At 32.3% G+C, this 19,522-nt stretch overlaps 1 protein-coding gene across 1 annotated transcript; it reads left to right on the top strand.

Moving 5' to 3' along the window:
- Positions 1-14,693: 14,693 nt before the first annotated feature.
- On the top strand, positions 14,694-16,623 carry LOC140049379 (transcription factor Sox-3-like). The gene has a single exon (XM_072094255.1). The coding sequence runs from the start codon at positions 14,860-14,862 to the stop codon at positions 15,916-15,918; it is 1,059 nt and encodes a 352-aa protein (XP_071950356.1). The 5' UTR covers positions 14,694-14,859; the 3' UTR covers positions 15,919-16,623.
- The last annotated feature ends 2,899 nt before the right edge of the window (positions 16,624-19,522 follow it).

Below are 19,522 nucleotides of genomic sequence, written 5' to 3'. Positions count from 1 at the left end.
GTCCAATGTTTGGTTGGCTAGCCTTTGGCAAACATCACGACGTGTACTATGCTAATCGAAACCATCAATCAAAAACATTTACTTTTCTCATCTGAAACTAAAAAAAAGTGGAATTATAACTTTATTTTTGCCAGACAATCCAATCGGATTATTATTCAATACCTTTACAACTTATATCTAGTTTCATAGGTTTGGGATACATAAATGAAGATGTAAGAAATCTCCATATAGGCCTATGGTATTATTCTGATTTGCGCGTATATTTATATTTGTAGCCAACGTTTCTTTAAGACGCTTCTAATTACATACTTTCCAAATGCATGATTGAACCAGGGAGTTGTTATTGAACCGTACTTTCCATTAACTTATGTATAGTTTCATAAGTTTTAGTACATAAATGAAGAAGTACTTTAAGCAATCTCCACCTGTGTCATTATGCTAATTTGCGCATATAGTTATGTTTTGGAACATCTCTTTAAGACGTTGCTAAAAGTTGATTATATCAACTCACATATACTTTCCGATTGGATTATTGACCAATACATTCCTGCTGTAGTTTCATCAGGTTTTTATGACCAACCGATACTAAACCAAACATTTCACATAAAATAATTGCTGTTACCAGGGAAGAATGAAATTACAATGTAATTTCACTATTTCCTGTTTTAACATTATAACCTTATCTGAAATGACTTGTTTGAATATCTCAAAGTATAACAATAGGCATAATCGTCTTGTATTAATATCTTTCTGCTTCATGTCACCATGGCTATTAACATCAATATTACTTTATAAAGGCCTTGGATGGTTGTTCATACTCATAGGAAATGCATTCTAAATGATCGTTAAAATTCGTCCGTATTGAACAATTCATAATTAATGTAATACAGCTTAGAACTTCCCTAATCCTACTGCTCTTTAATTTCTATCTATTTCTATCTTGTTCATCGTATTTCGTAGTTTTTCCAGTATTATTCGGCCTATTATTATTTTTATTATTATTATTATTGTCATAGAGTATGTAAGGTGCACCTGAAGTTTAGGACCTCCCTTAAATCTCTTCATTTACAAATTTAAATCCAATCCAATAGATTTCTTGTCTTTTTTGTGTTATGTATCATAATGGGCAGTTTGTTGAATTGTATTCAATGTTTGTTGAATTTATTTGAATTAAATTAAATTAATATCACTAGCATTTCATTAGGAAGTTTGTATATTTAAAAAATCCAATTATTTCCTTTCTTTTTTTGTGTTAGGTATCATAACAGTTTGTCGAATTGTATTCAATTTTTGTTGAATTTATTTGAATTAAATTAATATCATTAGCATTTCATTATGAAGTTTTGCATATTTTTCTAGATACTACAAAAAAGATATATTTTAAGTTCCACATGTACGGCAATGTGCGAGTAAAGTCTAACTTTTGTCTATCAACAACTTACTATGGTCTTGAAAATAGTATTGTGGATATTATCGTGAAAGCTATGGGTAATGGAGTTAATATATATATACTTTTATAAACAACTTCAAAACTACAGTGGTTAGTGGCTGGTGCCAATGTTTGACTAATTTGATTCTATTGTTTCAAATCCAAGTGAGATTATTGCTTAATTGCCCTGTAATAACATTTATCAAAATATATCCTATTTGCATAAGCATTTACATTATGTTTATAGTATAAGATAGATTTAATGTAAATGATAACCACATCGAATATAGGTTACATGTTACAGACAAAATTTAGCCTAAAGCATAAATAACAAATGTTTCATTACATATTTAGTAACGCAAACGAATTCATTAAATCACATACGGGTACGGAATTCGAATACCTTTATCTATTGACAATATAATTATTCTAAAATATTATACCAGTAAAAGGATTTACATATAATTACAACAATAATTACACAAAAGGTGTTCATCACAGTAACGTTATATAATATAGGCCTGTAGCAAAATAATACGTGAAAGAAATCAGTTATCGATAATTGATAATAAGAATATTAATTCAATCGTATTTTTTTCTGCTATTTGAGGTAACACTTATGTATAATATGAACTATGATTTTTACTTTAATTATTTTATTTTCCAATTTTAAAGGTGTTACGACATAAGTTACCACAATGGAATATAATCAACTTAGGCCTATAAAACAAAAATTGATTATTAGGCCTATACGTTTTAACATTATATTTACGATCCATTACAATTCATTTAACACATCATACTATGTATGTACTGTTTATACAAGTTGAGATATTGTTAAATCGGGATTTTCTCTCAGCTTATAATTTCCCTCTTATTTCACTATTTTCTTCCAATCAACTCTTTTTCAAAAACTTCGATAAGCAAATTTCATAAATCTACGGTTTTGCGAATACTTACGCCTAATAATTTTACATTATATATGTAAACTATTTTACTATAGCCTATAAGTTACTAACACTGTTGTTACATATGATAAATCGATCAGATAAAATGTCTGTGTTCTTATTCAATATAACTGAATAGGCAAACTATAGACTTTAACAAGCGTCTCACAATTTCTTTTGTAAATGTAAACGTTAACAGCGTGTTCCACATAATGAAAGTGGAAGAAGCATGACAATGATGTTATTTTTGCGCTTATATTCACTGTATGAGTTATTTTTAGCATTTTATACATATAATGACAACTTTATATCTTTAAAATAATTAGTATACTACGTACAAATAATAATTAATAGCTCATCATAACAAATAATTAACTGTTGGTGAAATTTTAAAGAAATGGTATCCACAAATTTGCTTCCAGCAAAGATTTCATATTGTGATATTATTTAAAATTAATTTTTAAAAACATTTTGCCTAATAATACGTTTTTTTTGTATGCGGTATCCATAACGTATAGGCCTAGGTATACCAACTCAAGCCTGTAGGGGTATTTAGAATACCTGAAATTCTGACACATCAGAGTTATAATATAGTAGGCCTACTATTATGCAATAATTCTGGCCTATATTATTTACAGATTGTTATCTTTGTAAGAATTTAATAAGTAATTATAATATTATTATAACCCTGCGTGTATTCAAAAACAACCTAAAGCCCTCTATCGGGAAAGTGTAATACTTTAACTAATTGTTTCAAAGCAGGAAAGAGTGAAAGTGTTAAACTCTTCCTGATTACCTATTTTTTTTAAATTTTGATTTTAAACGGGGTTTAAATCAGTATGTGTTATCCTGTAAATAAACGAAATAACGTTATAATTTTAATGGGCAGGGCCTTAAATATTTCTATACACCTATTCATTGTCCATAATCAAATCTTCAATCCAATATTGTTTTTGGTTAGTTAAAGTTAAACCTAAATAATTGTTATGAATGATAAATTATCAATTCAGTGTTTTTTCCATATTTCGAAATATACTTGATGATTAATTTCCTTTTATGATCGACATATTCAGACTCAAATGACAAACAATCTTATATAGACATGTTTACTCTCGGTTACAAAAGTCATAATAGTTGTAGATAACTTAATCCAGAAATCCTCGAAATTTATTATCATACGATGACGGGTATAAATACCGATACTTAATCTCAGACACCAGTATAAAGTCCACCATTATTTTATTATGGATCGGTGTCAATATATTATGATTATACAACAACGGCCATTGTGTAAAGAGAGCGCAAAGTACACATTATTTCCATTACAAAACTATTGAGATACTTCTATTATTATGTTGTGATATAAACACACTAAGTATTATCACAATTCATACCAAAAGGGCTTCCCCAATCTCTCACTCTTTTGTTCATAATCTATTAGTCAATGAATTTCTAAAATTTATTGTGTTTTGGTTGTTTGTTGTTATCATACGTCTAGCTACTTTTCACTACTGTTTAACAACACATTGTAGTGAAACAAAAGCGAGAAAACCCCTTGTATTTGTCTTTCAAACGGTTATGGTAACACTGGACTATAGAGTTTATACATAACTGATTTAGTCCCATCAAAAGGCGACATGAATGGCCAGTCTAGTCGTACTACAGAACCTTTCTTCCCACGTTTGTGTATTTTTGTATATGACTCTACTACAAGGTCAGGCAATCCCCATACCATTTTTATACTGCCACAATTAAACCGCCATGTAACAATAGGTGTTTAGTAAATGTACAATAGCAGTTGTTTCAAAGGCTTTTGTTCCACAAGTTCATTGACTATTCACATTTCTATACATTGTTTCGAGTCGAAGAATTTAATTCCTGGCTCATCAATAGTTGTAGTCAACTTGAAATAATATAATTCATAAAGAGTAAAATGTTGACCTCGGACTACCAGGTCAAAACCCGATGTATAGATAACTCTGTTTATCAACAAATATTTGATGAGAAATAATTGGCCAACGTAACTGATCATTTTAAAACAGAAAGAAATATAGCGATAGAACTCTACCATTAATACTGGTGAAATGTCTACTTAAACGATTATAATTCCTTCAAAGTTTACAGGGTAGGACAGGGTGTAAATTCAGTTACAGTCTTCTTCTTCTTCTTAACGTTTTCCGTTTTCCGACATTACCCTTTCCACAATTTGTTTCCATGTTTGTCTGTTTATGTCAGGATGGTTTGTTATTGTGTTAGTGTATACATGTCCTTGTAAGTCTTTCTTTATTTGGTTCATCCATGTCAGTTATTTCTTGGTCTTCCTACGGGTCGTTTTACTTTCCTGTTAGTTTCCCTCATTGTTTGTTTGATTATATAATAATAATAATAATAATAATTTACGAGATGACAAAACAAGAAGAATGGAGTAAAAGAACTAAATGAAGGAGACTAAAATGGTATGGACACATAATTAGATTACCGGACAATACCCCAATCAAACAACGTACTGTACAACATATTATTTTAAGATTGACTCTAAAGTAAGATAAATGTAAAATAACATAACAGAAAATCAGTTTTTTAACACTATAAATAGAAACTTAATAGAAAGAATATGTTATAGAAATCTACTTTTTGAAATAAACCCTGGTTACTGATAAATTTAATATCACACAATTTAATATGCAAATGTTAATTAAATACTTATATTATCGAAGTCAAAATCTTAATCTCTTAATCAAAATTGATATTGAGAATATTGTGTTAATTTATAAGATATATAAGAATAATAATATTAAATATTATATTCCTATTATATTATTATCTTTTTATTATATTATTACTCATGTTTATTTATTAACCATCTATTAAACAATTAAAAATGAATAAAACAAATAAATGACTTTGTTTTGCAGTTGAATTTATAAAAGAATAGAAAAACTGTTTGGAAAATCGTAAACATTGCAGTATGTCTCAACCGATTTCACTGTTACTATAGAAAATATTGAAATGAGGTTGGACTGTATTAGATCATCCGCAATGAAATAAAATATAAAAGTACCTAATTAGCATTGAAATGTGCATGATTGAATACATTTAGTGGATTATATTAACGTTTTAAGTTCCGATTTTGAATTTGGAAAAGGATAAATTTTCTGAATTTTCTATTATATATATTAATTTAGTGAAAAATCATGATGGAACTGTTCTATTTTTGTTTTATTTCAGATATCCATACATTTGAAGTGCTGTGAAAGTAAAAATTGGTGAGTCACCCATATTGGTATTGATTTGAATTGATTATTGATGAAATATGAAATGCGGAAGGCTTGATAAATGTGAAACCAAGGAAGAGTAACATGTTATTCTTCATGGTGAAACACTACCTACACTTTTAATTTTTGTTTTCGGTAACACAACGACGAGTAAACAAATACAATTATCATGTGGTATCAATGAATATGAAAATTGTTGATAATTGTGGAACATGTTAGGAATTTTGGAACATATTAGGCTTCCTACTCTGACAACGGTTACATAGTCTCTGACCTGTTTGTCTTCCTCCTTTGTATACCTGTCGGAGTAGGGATCTCTAAGTTCGCAATTTTTAATTAGTGTATTATTTGTTATTCGCAAGCATTTGTCAACAGTTTTAAAGTTTCTGTTTCTAATAAGCATCATGTTGATTTAAATAAATCACCTGACATATTTTAGTCACTGATTGTGTGAACACTTATCTTCAGTATGTTGTTCAAATCTACGTTTTTGTCAAATTTAGACTACATCAAGTTTATATTTTCCTTAATACCTGCCGGTACTTATCATCAATTTCATCTCCTCATGTATTCATCTCCAAAAGGACTCAATACACGACGTTGTGACAAAACAAACATTTTTGTCAGTTGTTCTAAATTAGTGAAATACCTCTTGTAGATGTACTTTGCACCATAAAACCATTTAGTTAAAATCTATTTCGGTAGAAAACCTACAAAAGGACTCTCATGATCATTTCGATGATGTAGGCCTACAATGTTCAGTAACATTAAAGTATAGTAACAAAATAAACAGAATGTGTATTTCACGTTTAAACCATTTTCAAGAAAACGGTTTTTATAGAGACCAACTGTATAAACAATATACTTCATCGTAGAAACATTACGACGATATCAACAAATCTCTTACGTAGTATTTTTTTAAACCTATACCGACATTCCACAGTTTCATACGCAACCAACCTGAACCATTGAGAGCAAAACTAATATTATTCCAATTTTGTTTTTCTCTGCATTGTTCTTGGTAAATACATAAAAACAAAAGTTTGTAAATTTAGATACAACAATTATATAAATATCTTCAAAGAAGAGACCGGCGTTTCTATGTAACCGCACGAATTTGAAAACTTTAACAGGTGGTGTAAATTGGGCAGAATGAGACAAATAGCGATATTCAGTAGCTGGAAAGTTCAAGATTAAGCGTGGGGCAGTGGCATTGAGGAGGGGTTACGCTCATCAAGGCTACGACGAAGGTCGTCAAGAAAAACATCCAATTCATCTTGTAGATAGGATCTCGGAACAACAGAAGTTCCGGTGCTTGTGGTCTGTTTAAGGCATCTAGCATCGAGGTATTAAGGTTATTGGTGGTGACAGGAAGAACATCCTTAATAGTGTACAGATATGCTCGGAAACACACCTGCCCAGAAGCAAGCCATACTTTACATCTTAGTGCGCTCATGTATTCGTGACTGAGTGGCCGCATCGTCAGGATTATGTATACTTTCCTAATCGGAGCGTAACTTAAACAACAACTCCTTTGAAACACAGTAGCCGGTTTTTTTTAAATATTATTTTGTAAATACGTACAGTAGGCCCAAGTAGGCCTACTTTATTTTGACTAACATCCGACAATACATCGGTGGTGAACTACGTGTTTTTGTTAATAAAAAAAAAACAGAAGATTGATAACATTTTAACAATATTCTTTATTTATTATCATGTTTTCTATATTTTAATATAGCTATAAAATTAAATGTGTTGACCGTTTAGAATAGAAGTGTGTCTTTAATTTACTGAAACTAATTTTGATAAAATATTATTACATTCTTAATAATACAAAACAATTCTATTTTCGGTAATATTGCTGTTAGGACGGCCTCAATTACCTAACAATTATATCAGTAGCTTGTTTGTAATATAATAGGCTGTATAATAACATTGATACTAATTTATGGAATTGCTGTAAGTTTAGCGGAAAGGGAGTCGCACAGGAGCCATCGCTCCTGGGTGCTGAGCGGGTTTCCTTGGCCGAATGGTATATCCTATTGACGGATGTACATAGATACAAGGTGCTTAGATAGATATCTTTACCAGTAGGTAACTAGCTTGCGTTTAGACATTAGAGGAAGTTATCGATATTTATTGTGGTGTTGACACCAGAAGCGTTTTAATCCTTGGCAGTACGTCTGTAGCTGGGGTTGAACCCAGCATTCGCGTGCCGATTCGCCTGCCGGAAGTACTAGTCGGTTCATCTGCTATTAAATTGCTTTTGTTGTGCTCCTATCAAATAATCTACGCCTGGCCAACACGTTACTCTATATATGGCCTAACCGAATTGTCACATATCCAAAAGTTTAAGCTTGGTCTTATGGAACTACCACTACGGATGTGATCAATCTAGCTTCGATAAACAATCAATTTAGAAGGACGATATGTTTTATGCATGAATAATATGAACCAATTTTGTGTAGGTCTATACTTTCTTACGACAATTGTCAATCTCGATAACATATAAGATTCGGTATTTTACGAAAATTAATATTTGTTAAAATCATGTGTTGTATATGCCTACAACTTTCTAAAATTAAAACGCGTGTTTATTTCACATCTAAACGTTTCAAACATGAGTCCAAAAAAACATAACAAATTGTGAATGTAGGATTCCGTTAAGAAGTCGTCTGTATTTCTAATTTTGTCGTCGGAGGCAGGTGGCGGAAATGAATGCGAGTCCCGCCTAAGCGTGTGCGCTCACGACCAAAGGCAACACAAGCTCTATCGATCCATATACATCGCACTGCCTTGTAGAACGCACAAAATGAATTAATTAAACAATATAACATCAATATTGTAAAATTTACAGTATAATATTGAACTGCCTGTCACCTGTATGTTTTCATAATTCAAAACATAATTTAAGAAGAAGAAGATGGTGGTGATGATGATGATAATGATGGTGATGTTGATGATGATGATAACGACGATGTTGATGATGACAATGCTGTGGTGGTGATGATGATGATGATGATGTTGGAGGTGGTGGTGGTGATGATGATGGATGTAGGGATGATATTGGAGGTGGTGGTGGTGATGATGATGGATGTAGGGATGATATTGATGATGTTGATGATGACGATGAAGATGTTGATGGTGGTATGGTGGTGATGATGAATGATGACGATGATGATAGAGGTGGTAATGATGTTAATGATGTGGTGATGATGATGGTGATTATGATGATGACGATGATGGAGGTGGTGATGATAATGATGATATTGTTGGAGGTAGTGGTGATGATGATGATGATGATGTTGTTGATAATGACGATATTGATGGTGGTATGGTGTGAAGATGATGTTGATGGTGGTGGTGATGATGATGAGATGATTTTGTTGATGATGAAGATGTTGATGGTGGTATGGTGTGATGATGATGTTAATGGTGGTGGTGGTGGTGATGATGATGATGTTGTTGATGATGACGATATTGATGGTGGTATGGTGTGATGATGATGTTGATGGTGGTGAAGGTGATGGCGATGATGATGTTGTTGATGGTGGTGATGATGGTAATGATGATGTTGATGATGGTGATAGTGATGGTGGTTTGTGATGCTAATGATGATGATACTGACGATCATGATCATGATAATAATGATGATGATGATGATGATGAAGATACAATATGAGGAGCACTATGATGCCACTTTGATCATCAAACAACTTAATCATATTAATGAAAGATGAATCAATTATTATTTGCAATATCAAATACCTAGCTAGACTATCTTGCTTAAATTAACGAGAAAACGCTAAATTGCGGTGAGAATATTTTACGTAACGCAATATCGCGTTTTCGAGATATGTTTACTTGACGCGATGTTGCGTTACATGTGTTTATGTAAAGAAACATTGTCCTGTAACCAGTTATTGTACCGTTGTAGGACTATAAGACACCGTGGGTAATCAAGCATAATGTTTAAAAACGCGCATCACGTGTTGTTTCAGAAACATTCTCCTGCTATACCTAGTAACCATGACAACACTATAACATGCAGTGTATTTGGCATGTTATTAGAACAAAATATAATTTATATTTGTGAACACTGTGTTACCACAATATATAAATAAATACCTTATTTTAAGCCTAATTAAGACATAGAGTCGAACCCTCCTTTTGGACGTCATATTAAGGAGCGGAACTTATTTGTTAAACAAACAAGGGGATGCCTATGCAACAATACAACCAATCCCTATTACACGTTGTGTGATGCTATTAATTACGAGTTGGCCTCTATTTAATTTTGCCATATAAATCATGCATTTTTATATTATTAAGTAAGCCTGTGTTATTGAGGAATGTCATTAGGGCTAAAACAATAAGACATACTATCAACAATTGCCGCCTGCAGTACGTATTTATTTAACAGTGTACCGTTAACAGATAAGATCGCGTTGAAGTTGAAAGTTTGAACGAAAGTAAATATAAAAGATATTGTATCATCATACTGCTCAGAACTTTGGCACATAGTAAGTGTGATAATTAGATAAAACAAAAGGGTCCGGCTTGATGTTCAAGTAACAAAATAACAAAGCGGATTTTAAGAAGAGCGTAATGGAGATTTAATGGAGTTTAAAATATTGTTATTTAAATGTACATTATACACTTCGGTCTCTAGCCATTATTGTCCACCTTTAGATAAACATTCTCACAGTTTGGTACCATAAATTGACGTCACTACATCGATGTTGCTCGGATATCTATGGTTATTTGCCACCCTGTAGCTCAATATAAATATTATATTACACTGCATATCGGCAGCCTATCCCCTCAATTTATGAATTGTAAATAAAAAAGATAGGAAATTTGTTAATTAATCACATAATTTCCAAATTATAAAGGTCCTCGCCCCGACCCCTAATTTTAAAATCCGCTACTTTGCCTCGACGATATTAGTTTACGTATCTAGGCTAGTTAGCAACACCGTTTAACAGCTGGGCTTTTACTATTATAACTTGTATTTTCTGTTTGTTATAATTAAGTACCTGTTGCCAGGTACGATGCCATATATTGTAAGTTAACGGAAATGCAAACACCGCATACCAAACAGATATTCATTGTAGGGGTTGAATACTAATCTTAAATTCATTGTTTTGTTTCATTTTCATATGCTTTTATAAGTAAACATATGTGTTTGTGTTTTCCACTAATGTTAATATTAAGTAGCAGTGCCGTAACAGCCGTTTTGGTTATCCTGGTAGGAACATAGATGTAGAATGAGTGTCACTTATAATAATGTTTGTCGTAGGCTATTTATTGGAATTACATGATACAAGATGAAAGTAAATAATTATTCTTGAAATTATTATTCGTCTAAGACCGTTCGCCGAATTTCTACTGTCGCACGCGATGAATTTTTAATTTGTCGGTTACACAAGTGTTTGTCAACATAGAGAGGTAGAATTTCTTTTCAATGACGCCTCTCGGTTACGTCGACGAATTTCTAGGCTAAATAATGTATCAATACCGCTATCACAACAATCGTCTGCTGTTACGATTGTTTTAAACATGCAATGACTGATTACAATTTGAATTTTGTTCACCGACCAAAAGAATCATTTACTACGAGGTATATTCAAATACACGCACTACTAATTTCAGATTCGTCTGCTCGTCTGTAAAAAATGATCTATAAGTTTCTTTAAGCAGACAATTAATTAACATTCCCGCCAATTTTTGTGCGCCCGAATATGTTATTCACACTTGACCCGCATTGCACTGTCTGTCCAATTATTCAAATGATGGTGTGAGTGTAAATTGGGTGTGTGACGTGTTAGAACAAATCGATGTACCTCGTTATTTGTCATTATACAGCTGTAGAATTTGTTGTATTGTTTCGAAATCCGATCTTCCTAAGACAATAGGCTTGATTAGCTGCTGGCAACAAGTTACGATCAGCGATGAATAAGGGGTAATTTCAAAGGTAAGCCGGGAAATCTTTTTCACCTTGTAATGGTATCGTTGCATACTTGTTTTAGGGTATAACTTAAAGATGTATTGTCCCCCAAAAACATGAAAAATGAAGATTAAATAAATGAGACATTTTTTTGTAATAAATTTAATCACTTCCGTAGAAAAAAATATATAAAAAAATAATGGTTTCATGTATAAAATACCGGTAACAAAACAAATGGTAAAATTCAACCAAAAACCCATTGACTGGCAGCCAATTTGACAATTTTTTGCTTTAAATTATTACAGTTTTTCAGGTAAATACATGTTTTTTCCGATCCAATTTTTGGTCAAAGTGGATATTATGTTACATTGAAATGACATATACAAAAAAAATATTGTTAAGAATTATTTTTTCAGGGGTACAATACATCTTTAAACTTACTGTGGGATTTTAATTAAAAGGGAACTTAAGGCAGTGAAATAAGTATTTATGCAAAATCAAGATAAAAGAATACGGTACGTATACGTCAATAATATTTGTTGACAGTACATTTAAATGTATTCCTTTACTGGAAAGTATTACAATCTCGCTGTGGCCTACCTTCTGCTATAACTATTTTTACATTGACGTGCGAAATAGTGAGGTACTGGCCAGAAAAACATTTCATAACTTATTGAATACAATACAAATAAATAAGCATTCATTGGGCCTGTTATGTTGTGCGCGACTTGTTACATAATAATGTTATAGGCCAAAAGGAAATAATACATCAAACAATAACCATGAGTAATTAAAAATGAGTAATTAAAAATGAGTAATTAAAAATGTTGTTAAACATAAAAGAAATAAAGATGAATAAATCAAACATTGAATTGGCCATTTTTTAGTTTAATAAATTTATAATTTTCGCGCCAAAAAATGTATTAAATATTTTTTTTTTATTATTATTATTATTATACAAAAGAAGCAGTCACATTTAGCCAATGGCCAGGTAAAATATTCTTTTTCGATCTAATTTTTTGTAAATATTTTGTTTTTAAATGATTTCAGGGAACAATATAGGCCTATCTTTACATAAATACATTTTAAATCTAGTTTAATCTCTACGCCTAAGTTGACTCAAAATCCGATAAAATAATTTAGGCCTAGTTATCGAATGGTTGTTTTGATTGCATCCCATCAGAAATTATTCCAGAAGTTGGAGTCAAGGATAAGGGCAAGACGGAAGAGCATTGCACTTACAAGCTGGTTTTAAGATAGGCCTATCATTCGTCTACCTCATCCGCTACATAACACTTTATCAGCCCATAATCTATGAAGCTCAATCCTAGGCACGAGCCAAAATATAGTATTGGAAATAATAAATAAGATAAGATACATTGGTGTTAATGTAGTAGAAACATACATCAACAAATTGTAGATTATTTATTATTTAATTAAATCAATCAATCTGTAGGAAGTGTGATGTGATTTTGTTATCAGTTAAATTTCCAATCACACGCGCGGCCACGCACGTCGACGACAAGGAACCCTCTGCTCGAATATCGTGTTTGTACCCGCATTTCTTCTATAAAACGGGGGAATACCTTTTTGACGTATGGCTACCTATTCAGAATTACTATGAATACTGAAGTAGAATTTAGATCAATAGTAGTTATACATAATAATAAAAGCTAGGAACTGACTGAAAAGCTATTGTAGTGAGATAAGAACAGCGTGTTTAATTTTGACATTGAAAGCATTTACATGCGCGCGTTGTTATAACATTGAGAACGGTAAACACTGTGCTTTCTTCTTTTTTTAGCGACCTATTCAGTAAGTAATTTGCACACAAACATAACGAAATCTAACCATATTTAGATGACATTGAAACCAGTACAGGTTTCTTATGGTTTAAGCACCAAATTATAACCATTGTCGTGAAAAGTAAACGCAGCTTAAAAGTACACAAACTGTAGTGAGTCTTATTGTTACATAATATAATAGAGATATCAAAATATTTAATTTGTTTTTAATATATATTCTAATTTTTAGGCCTATCATAATCCTTTCCTATCCTGTTCCTATATAATAACACTAGATACTATTAACATATCTACTTTAACAATAAATGTATTATTATGTTCATTAAATGTGATACTACTATTATGCCTATACCAAGAATTGGAATAAAAACATATACAAAAATGAATTCTTAAATGTTTCAATAATAAAAAATAGTTCATTCTTTAATATAACACATAAGCAAGCTCTCAATGCGCTGCACATTATTACCCTTATCATTTTTTTTGGATCAAACACGTATGGAAACATACTCCCACAATAATGCAGCTAGTAATTCTATTATATTCAATTTTGTAGGAATTATTATTCTGATTAATTCAGTATTAATATTTCAATTGAAATTTTCATTTCAGAGCTTTGATGGCATATATTTTTTTAAATTATTTTGAAATAATGTGTATTAAATTTAAATAGATATATTTACCCAACTTTAAAATGTCAATACGATAGTTCATGTTTTTAAGGAAACACAATCATTAGAAATTGTAATTCTCCCTCTTTTTTTTCGAAACTGAATTATCATTTGGGAAACCCTTTTTCTAATCATAAATTAGTTTTGTTGTTAAAAAAATCAGGAATTGTAAGATTTCTGGTGTATGTTGCCCGGACAACTAGTGCTACACAAAAGGGAATGAGCTGGACGCATAACTTGATTGGCACGTGATACCAATGCCACTCAAACTACTAGCCAAGCAAACACCTGCAGAAGCTCATTCGTTTGATCTACCCGACGTCGATACGGCTCTCCTAGCAGTTCTTTCAGCGCTAAATCGAAGTCTATTAAACGACGATGGTGATTGGGAGAGAAGCAGCTGCTATTGTTTGCCGAACAATAGATCGGCAGTCGGTTACGCCCTTTTTTATATGCATAATGCAACGAGACAGCCAATTAGCACCACGATATTGGTAGAGGAACTACAAATGACATCAGGGCGAACAAATATCAGCGCTGACTGTAACAAGCAATCTGATTGGTCCATATATGAATAATTTACTCACCAAAAAGCAATAACACATGGACTGAACGAGCTGATAGGGGCTAAAAATAAAGAGAGTTGTTGGCGCTACAACACCTATAGACTGCTTGCTCTCATTCAATAGATTCAGTTAGACTTTTTAACTTCGGAGAGGAACAACAGAGTTTTCATATTCTTCTGACATAGAACTTTTTATCAAAGATTGAATAGAAGAATAATGGCGCACGTTCAACAAACTGAGTTACCGCCAGCCCCACTTGCACATGTTCATTCAAATGGAGTTATGATGCATCCGCACTCAAGCCCGCCTGTTGCTGTCACAGCTACGCCAACCATAACGGCTCACTCTATGCCTACTACACCAACAACACCAACGACACCAGGTAGCGGTTCTATGATGCAAGGAGTTGGAGGTAAGGGGTCTGCCGATAGAGTAAAAAGACCTATGAATGCATTCATGGTGTGGTCAAGAGGACAGAGACGAAAAATGGCACAAGAAAATCCTAAAATGCACAATTCTGAAATAAGTAAACGCTTAGGAGCTGAATGGAAACTTCTCTCGGAAGCGGAAAAAAGACCATTTATTGATGAAGCAAAGAGATTACGTGCCTTACATATGAAGGAACACCCAGACTACAAATACCGACCAAGAAGGAAAACGAAAACATTGTTGAAAAAGGACAAGTATGCGTTACCCGGTATGTTAGCACCCGGTGGACCTGGACAAGTACAGCGGGGAGTTGAGGCTATGCAAGGTTATCACCTGAATGGATACGCTATGAACGGGGGTTATACAGCAATGATGCAAGAACACCATCCTTACCATACACAAACTTTAAGTGGACATGCACAAATGACAAATGCCAATGGTGCAGGACTTACGTATCGTGACCAACTTGGCCAACTTTATCCCTCAATGACATCGTCAACGCATCCTGGTTCTGTTGCACCTGCATACTACACAACTATGCCTACTCATTATGCTCAAACGACGCAACACGTAGGAGGACCAGCACCAACCGTAAAAACTGAAGCTGTGAGTATGTCAGATGGTAGGCCACCACCTGCCCACTCTGCCCATGCGATAAATGCACCGGGAGGCCGAAATTGTCCTGGAGACTTGCGCGATATGATAAGCATGTACCTACCAGCCGGCGGAGAAGCGAGTGACGGCCAACGAGCCCTACAAGCAGCAGCTGCCGCACAGGCCTACCACCACCAGGTTGCAACATCGGCCTCATCAGTGTCACAGTCTGTGCCCTTAACACACATGTAAAGACTTTTTTTTACTACAAATGACATTTTTTATATGGGGAGTTTTGCAGGCAATATTTTGTAACTTAAAATGGCTGTTACGGACAAAGGTCCGAACTTTGAACGCAGATATTATCGCTTAATCTTTGACAGCCCGGTGGCTGCTGATGATCTAGTATTTATTTGCTTGCGTACCACCATTGTTTATCATTTAGATAATTGTAAAAAATATAGCATTTAAATGGGTAGTTTTTTATACTTCTTAAATTGATAAACGGAAACTATTTTGAGCAGACGGTTTGATGTTTTATAATTATGTACAGAATCCAGTTAAGACTGGTGGTTTAAAATAATATAAATAATACTGCTCTTTAAAACTTCAATATCTCAGAAACTCTTATTTTTATTTTTTTTCCAAAGTGTGAAACACCTTGCTGGTACTAGGTTAGGGTAATTGGTAAATAACCCAACAAATATTTAATCGAATGCCTTTTGAAAATATTATTCTTAACAACGCTGTACATTAATGTTGAATATATTTGAATTTTAGTTCTTTGAAAAATGAATGGCTGAACTGCAAATTTTGTAATTATTTTTCTTGTATGTTTTCTTGTGAGTTTACTGCAACATTTTTTGTTTATGTATATATAGGCACACTTACCTTTTATTTTTCACTTTTTGACGAATTTCCTTTTCAAACCGTGAGAATAAATTGAACAACCATTAATTTTACGTGAAGAATTATTTAATTTCATTGTTTTAAGTCTTGATAATACCAGGGGAGAGTGGAATTACAATGTAATTTCACTCTTCCCCGATAACGCATTATTTGCAGTGTTCTACCTTTGAATTTGGGGATTTCCTCGCGATTTGTTTGTTTACAGTATGCGATGAATAGAGCTGATGACAAATACAGTGTTGATGTCAAATTGAATGAGAGTGTTTGGGAATCCCTTGATTAATATTCTCTATTGTATTTTTCTATTCTTATTTCATTCGTTTGATATTGTTTGGTCGATACAATGACAAAAGGGCGAGCTCACAATGGCAGTGACAATGCATATTAAATGCTATATTGACAACGGTGTGACTCAATTTAAAACAATCTTTTAAAACAATTTAATACTTATAAAACAATTCAATACTGTTACTATTCATTGTCATCCATAATTAAGAATGCTGTAATTTAAAATAAAAAGTAAGTATTTTCTTGTTCGTGCACTACCTATGGTTGTGTTAAACTGAATATTTATTTTTAATCTTAAAAGTTCCTTTAATTTGATCGTGTACGGTAACTCCACCGATAATAAAATAACAACGATAATTGCGAATACCCGATATAATAGCATAACGAAATAAGTATACATACTTTGTAAAGCAGACGTTTTGAATGCTCTACACAATGTATAAGCTATCTATAATTCTTTTAAAACAGTGTGTTTTATATTGATGCCATCTTAATTTGAAATATTTTACTCGCAGTAATATCATTATAAAACGCATTTGCGAGCAACAAGTGGGAAGATAGGATAATCAGGTATACTAATTTGTTCTGCATCTCGATACACGCTCATTACTCATGTAAGGCGTAGCATATAATTACCATTTGTTCTTCGTATGGAGAATGTTGAATTTAGTGAGCAACTAGTCCGTGCATTAAAACACTATCCACGCACCAAACACCTGTTGAACGCCATTACATAGGCCTATCTTCACATTCTCTCGTTCTTATAGGCCTATCGTACATTATATTATACATGCATTATTTTTAAATATCAAGCGTATTATTATGCCTATTTAGGCTATATATTTGTATACCTGATGTTTTCATATAATTGATAGAAGAATGAAAATAAGCGTTTGTTTGGCCCCTTTGGTGAACATATTATAACAAAAATAATTTAATATTAAAAAGGTCGAGATGAATACAGCCCACATTATATATTATACGTTTTGGTTAATTTATAGAAATCAATACAATTCCGTAGGCCTATAAAACATATGTTTTACATAATGAAAGTAGATGATCGCGACACAGCGTTTGCTACCGTATTATTGACCTACGGTATTTTACACACTTTACTTATGTATTGAACATAGATATGGACAATATGAACAAAAATATATAAAATTTGTTTAGGCCTTAAAATGTATTTGACTATACTTTCTGTGTATTTTCATTTATCTCGTTTTATATCAGTCAGTCAGTCATAAAAATACGTATACATACAGCAATGCTTAAATTGGCTTAACCTGATCATACCGTTCAACTAATGATTATCGCAAGTTGATAAAATTCTCTCCTTATAGAATATTTCCATTTAATGAAGATAATTTGTCGGTCGCTATGGGCTCTAGGCGATCAATAGAATTTTGAAAATTCACTCATTACTGTTTTTAAAAATATAATCATTTTACATAGGCCAAACGTATCGGAATATTATGACGTTGTACTTTTAAGTTACTCTTAATTCGTTTCTCAGGTAAATATAGGTATACCGTATTCAAATAGGTAAATATATAGGTATACCGTATTGAAATTATTTGTTTCTTGACAGTAACTACAGACGTTAATATAAAATACAGTAGCCCACTCTAATATGTCATGGACACAATTCAAATTAAAAAGATGTGATGTAAGTTGGCCTATCACAACGAAATGTCTCTATTTTAAGTTATTATGTGAGACTATATTAAGTCTTCATGATGTGAAGATTTAACACTGTTCAATACTGTAAATAATGTCAATAATATTTTTGCTTTCGTCATCATTAAATAAATATGGATTTAACAAAAAAAAGGTACATTGATCAATTGATATACTGTAGACGTCATATCATCGCATCCATTTTACCATGATTTTCAAATATAGCTTATTGAAAAGAGTGTCATGGTACCCAGCTATAGGCTAATCATAGATGAATAGAGTAATTCCTCCATAGTGAGTGTTTAATATGCGAGAGTTATTTTTTGTTAATTATGTATCTTAACATAGCTTTTGATTGGCAATTGTAAATAAATAATACAACAAATAACACAAAACAATGTAGGCCTATTCGAATTTGAATTACTACCGTACACATTGTACTGTAATGTAAACATTGTTGAAAATGGTTCGTCGAAGTTATTATATAATTATGATTTGTATAATTCATAAATAATGACGACACTATTATTCATAATTAGATCATCATTGAAGCAATCATACATAGGCGGATCAATGCATTTTCTAATAATATAGATGTAGTACGGTACGAATTACAATCGCATACACCGTAATCAGCGAACGGCCGGCGGCCGTGTGAATAGCCTATCACATATTTACTTTATTTCGATTCATTTTATGATAATTGAGCTATAAAATCATATTTGTTGTTTGCGTTTGTAAACACAGTTTAAAACAAATAATAACAAATCTTATATTCTAATTATTTATTATTTTGATTTTTTTATTACTATAAAGATATATTTCTATTTCTGTTTAAACGATGATGATATATAGGCCTATATTGTTTTCAGTATACAATTCCATGAATAATTAAATTCTTCCCTGGCTATTCTAACTCGTACCGTGCCGTACTATATCCCAATAAAAGTATGTTTTAGCAAATTTTAGATAAACTAAT

The sequence above is a fragment of the Antedon mediterranea genome, chromosome 5 (assembly GCF_964355755.1).
Source record: "Antedon mediterranea chromosome 5, ecAntMedi1.1, whole genome shotgun sequence".
Classification (NCBI taxonomy): Eukaryota; Metazoa; Echinodermata; class Crinoidea; order Comatulida; family Antedonidae; genus Antedon; species Antedon mediterranea.
This window is presented reverse-complemented; position numbering and strand designations above follow the sequence as displayed.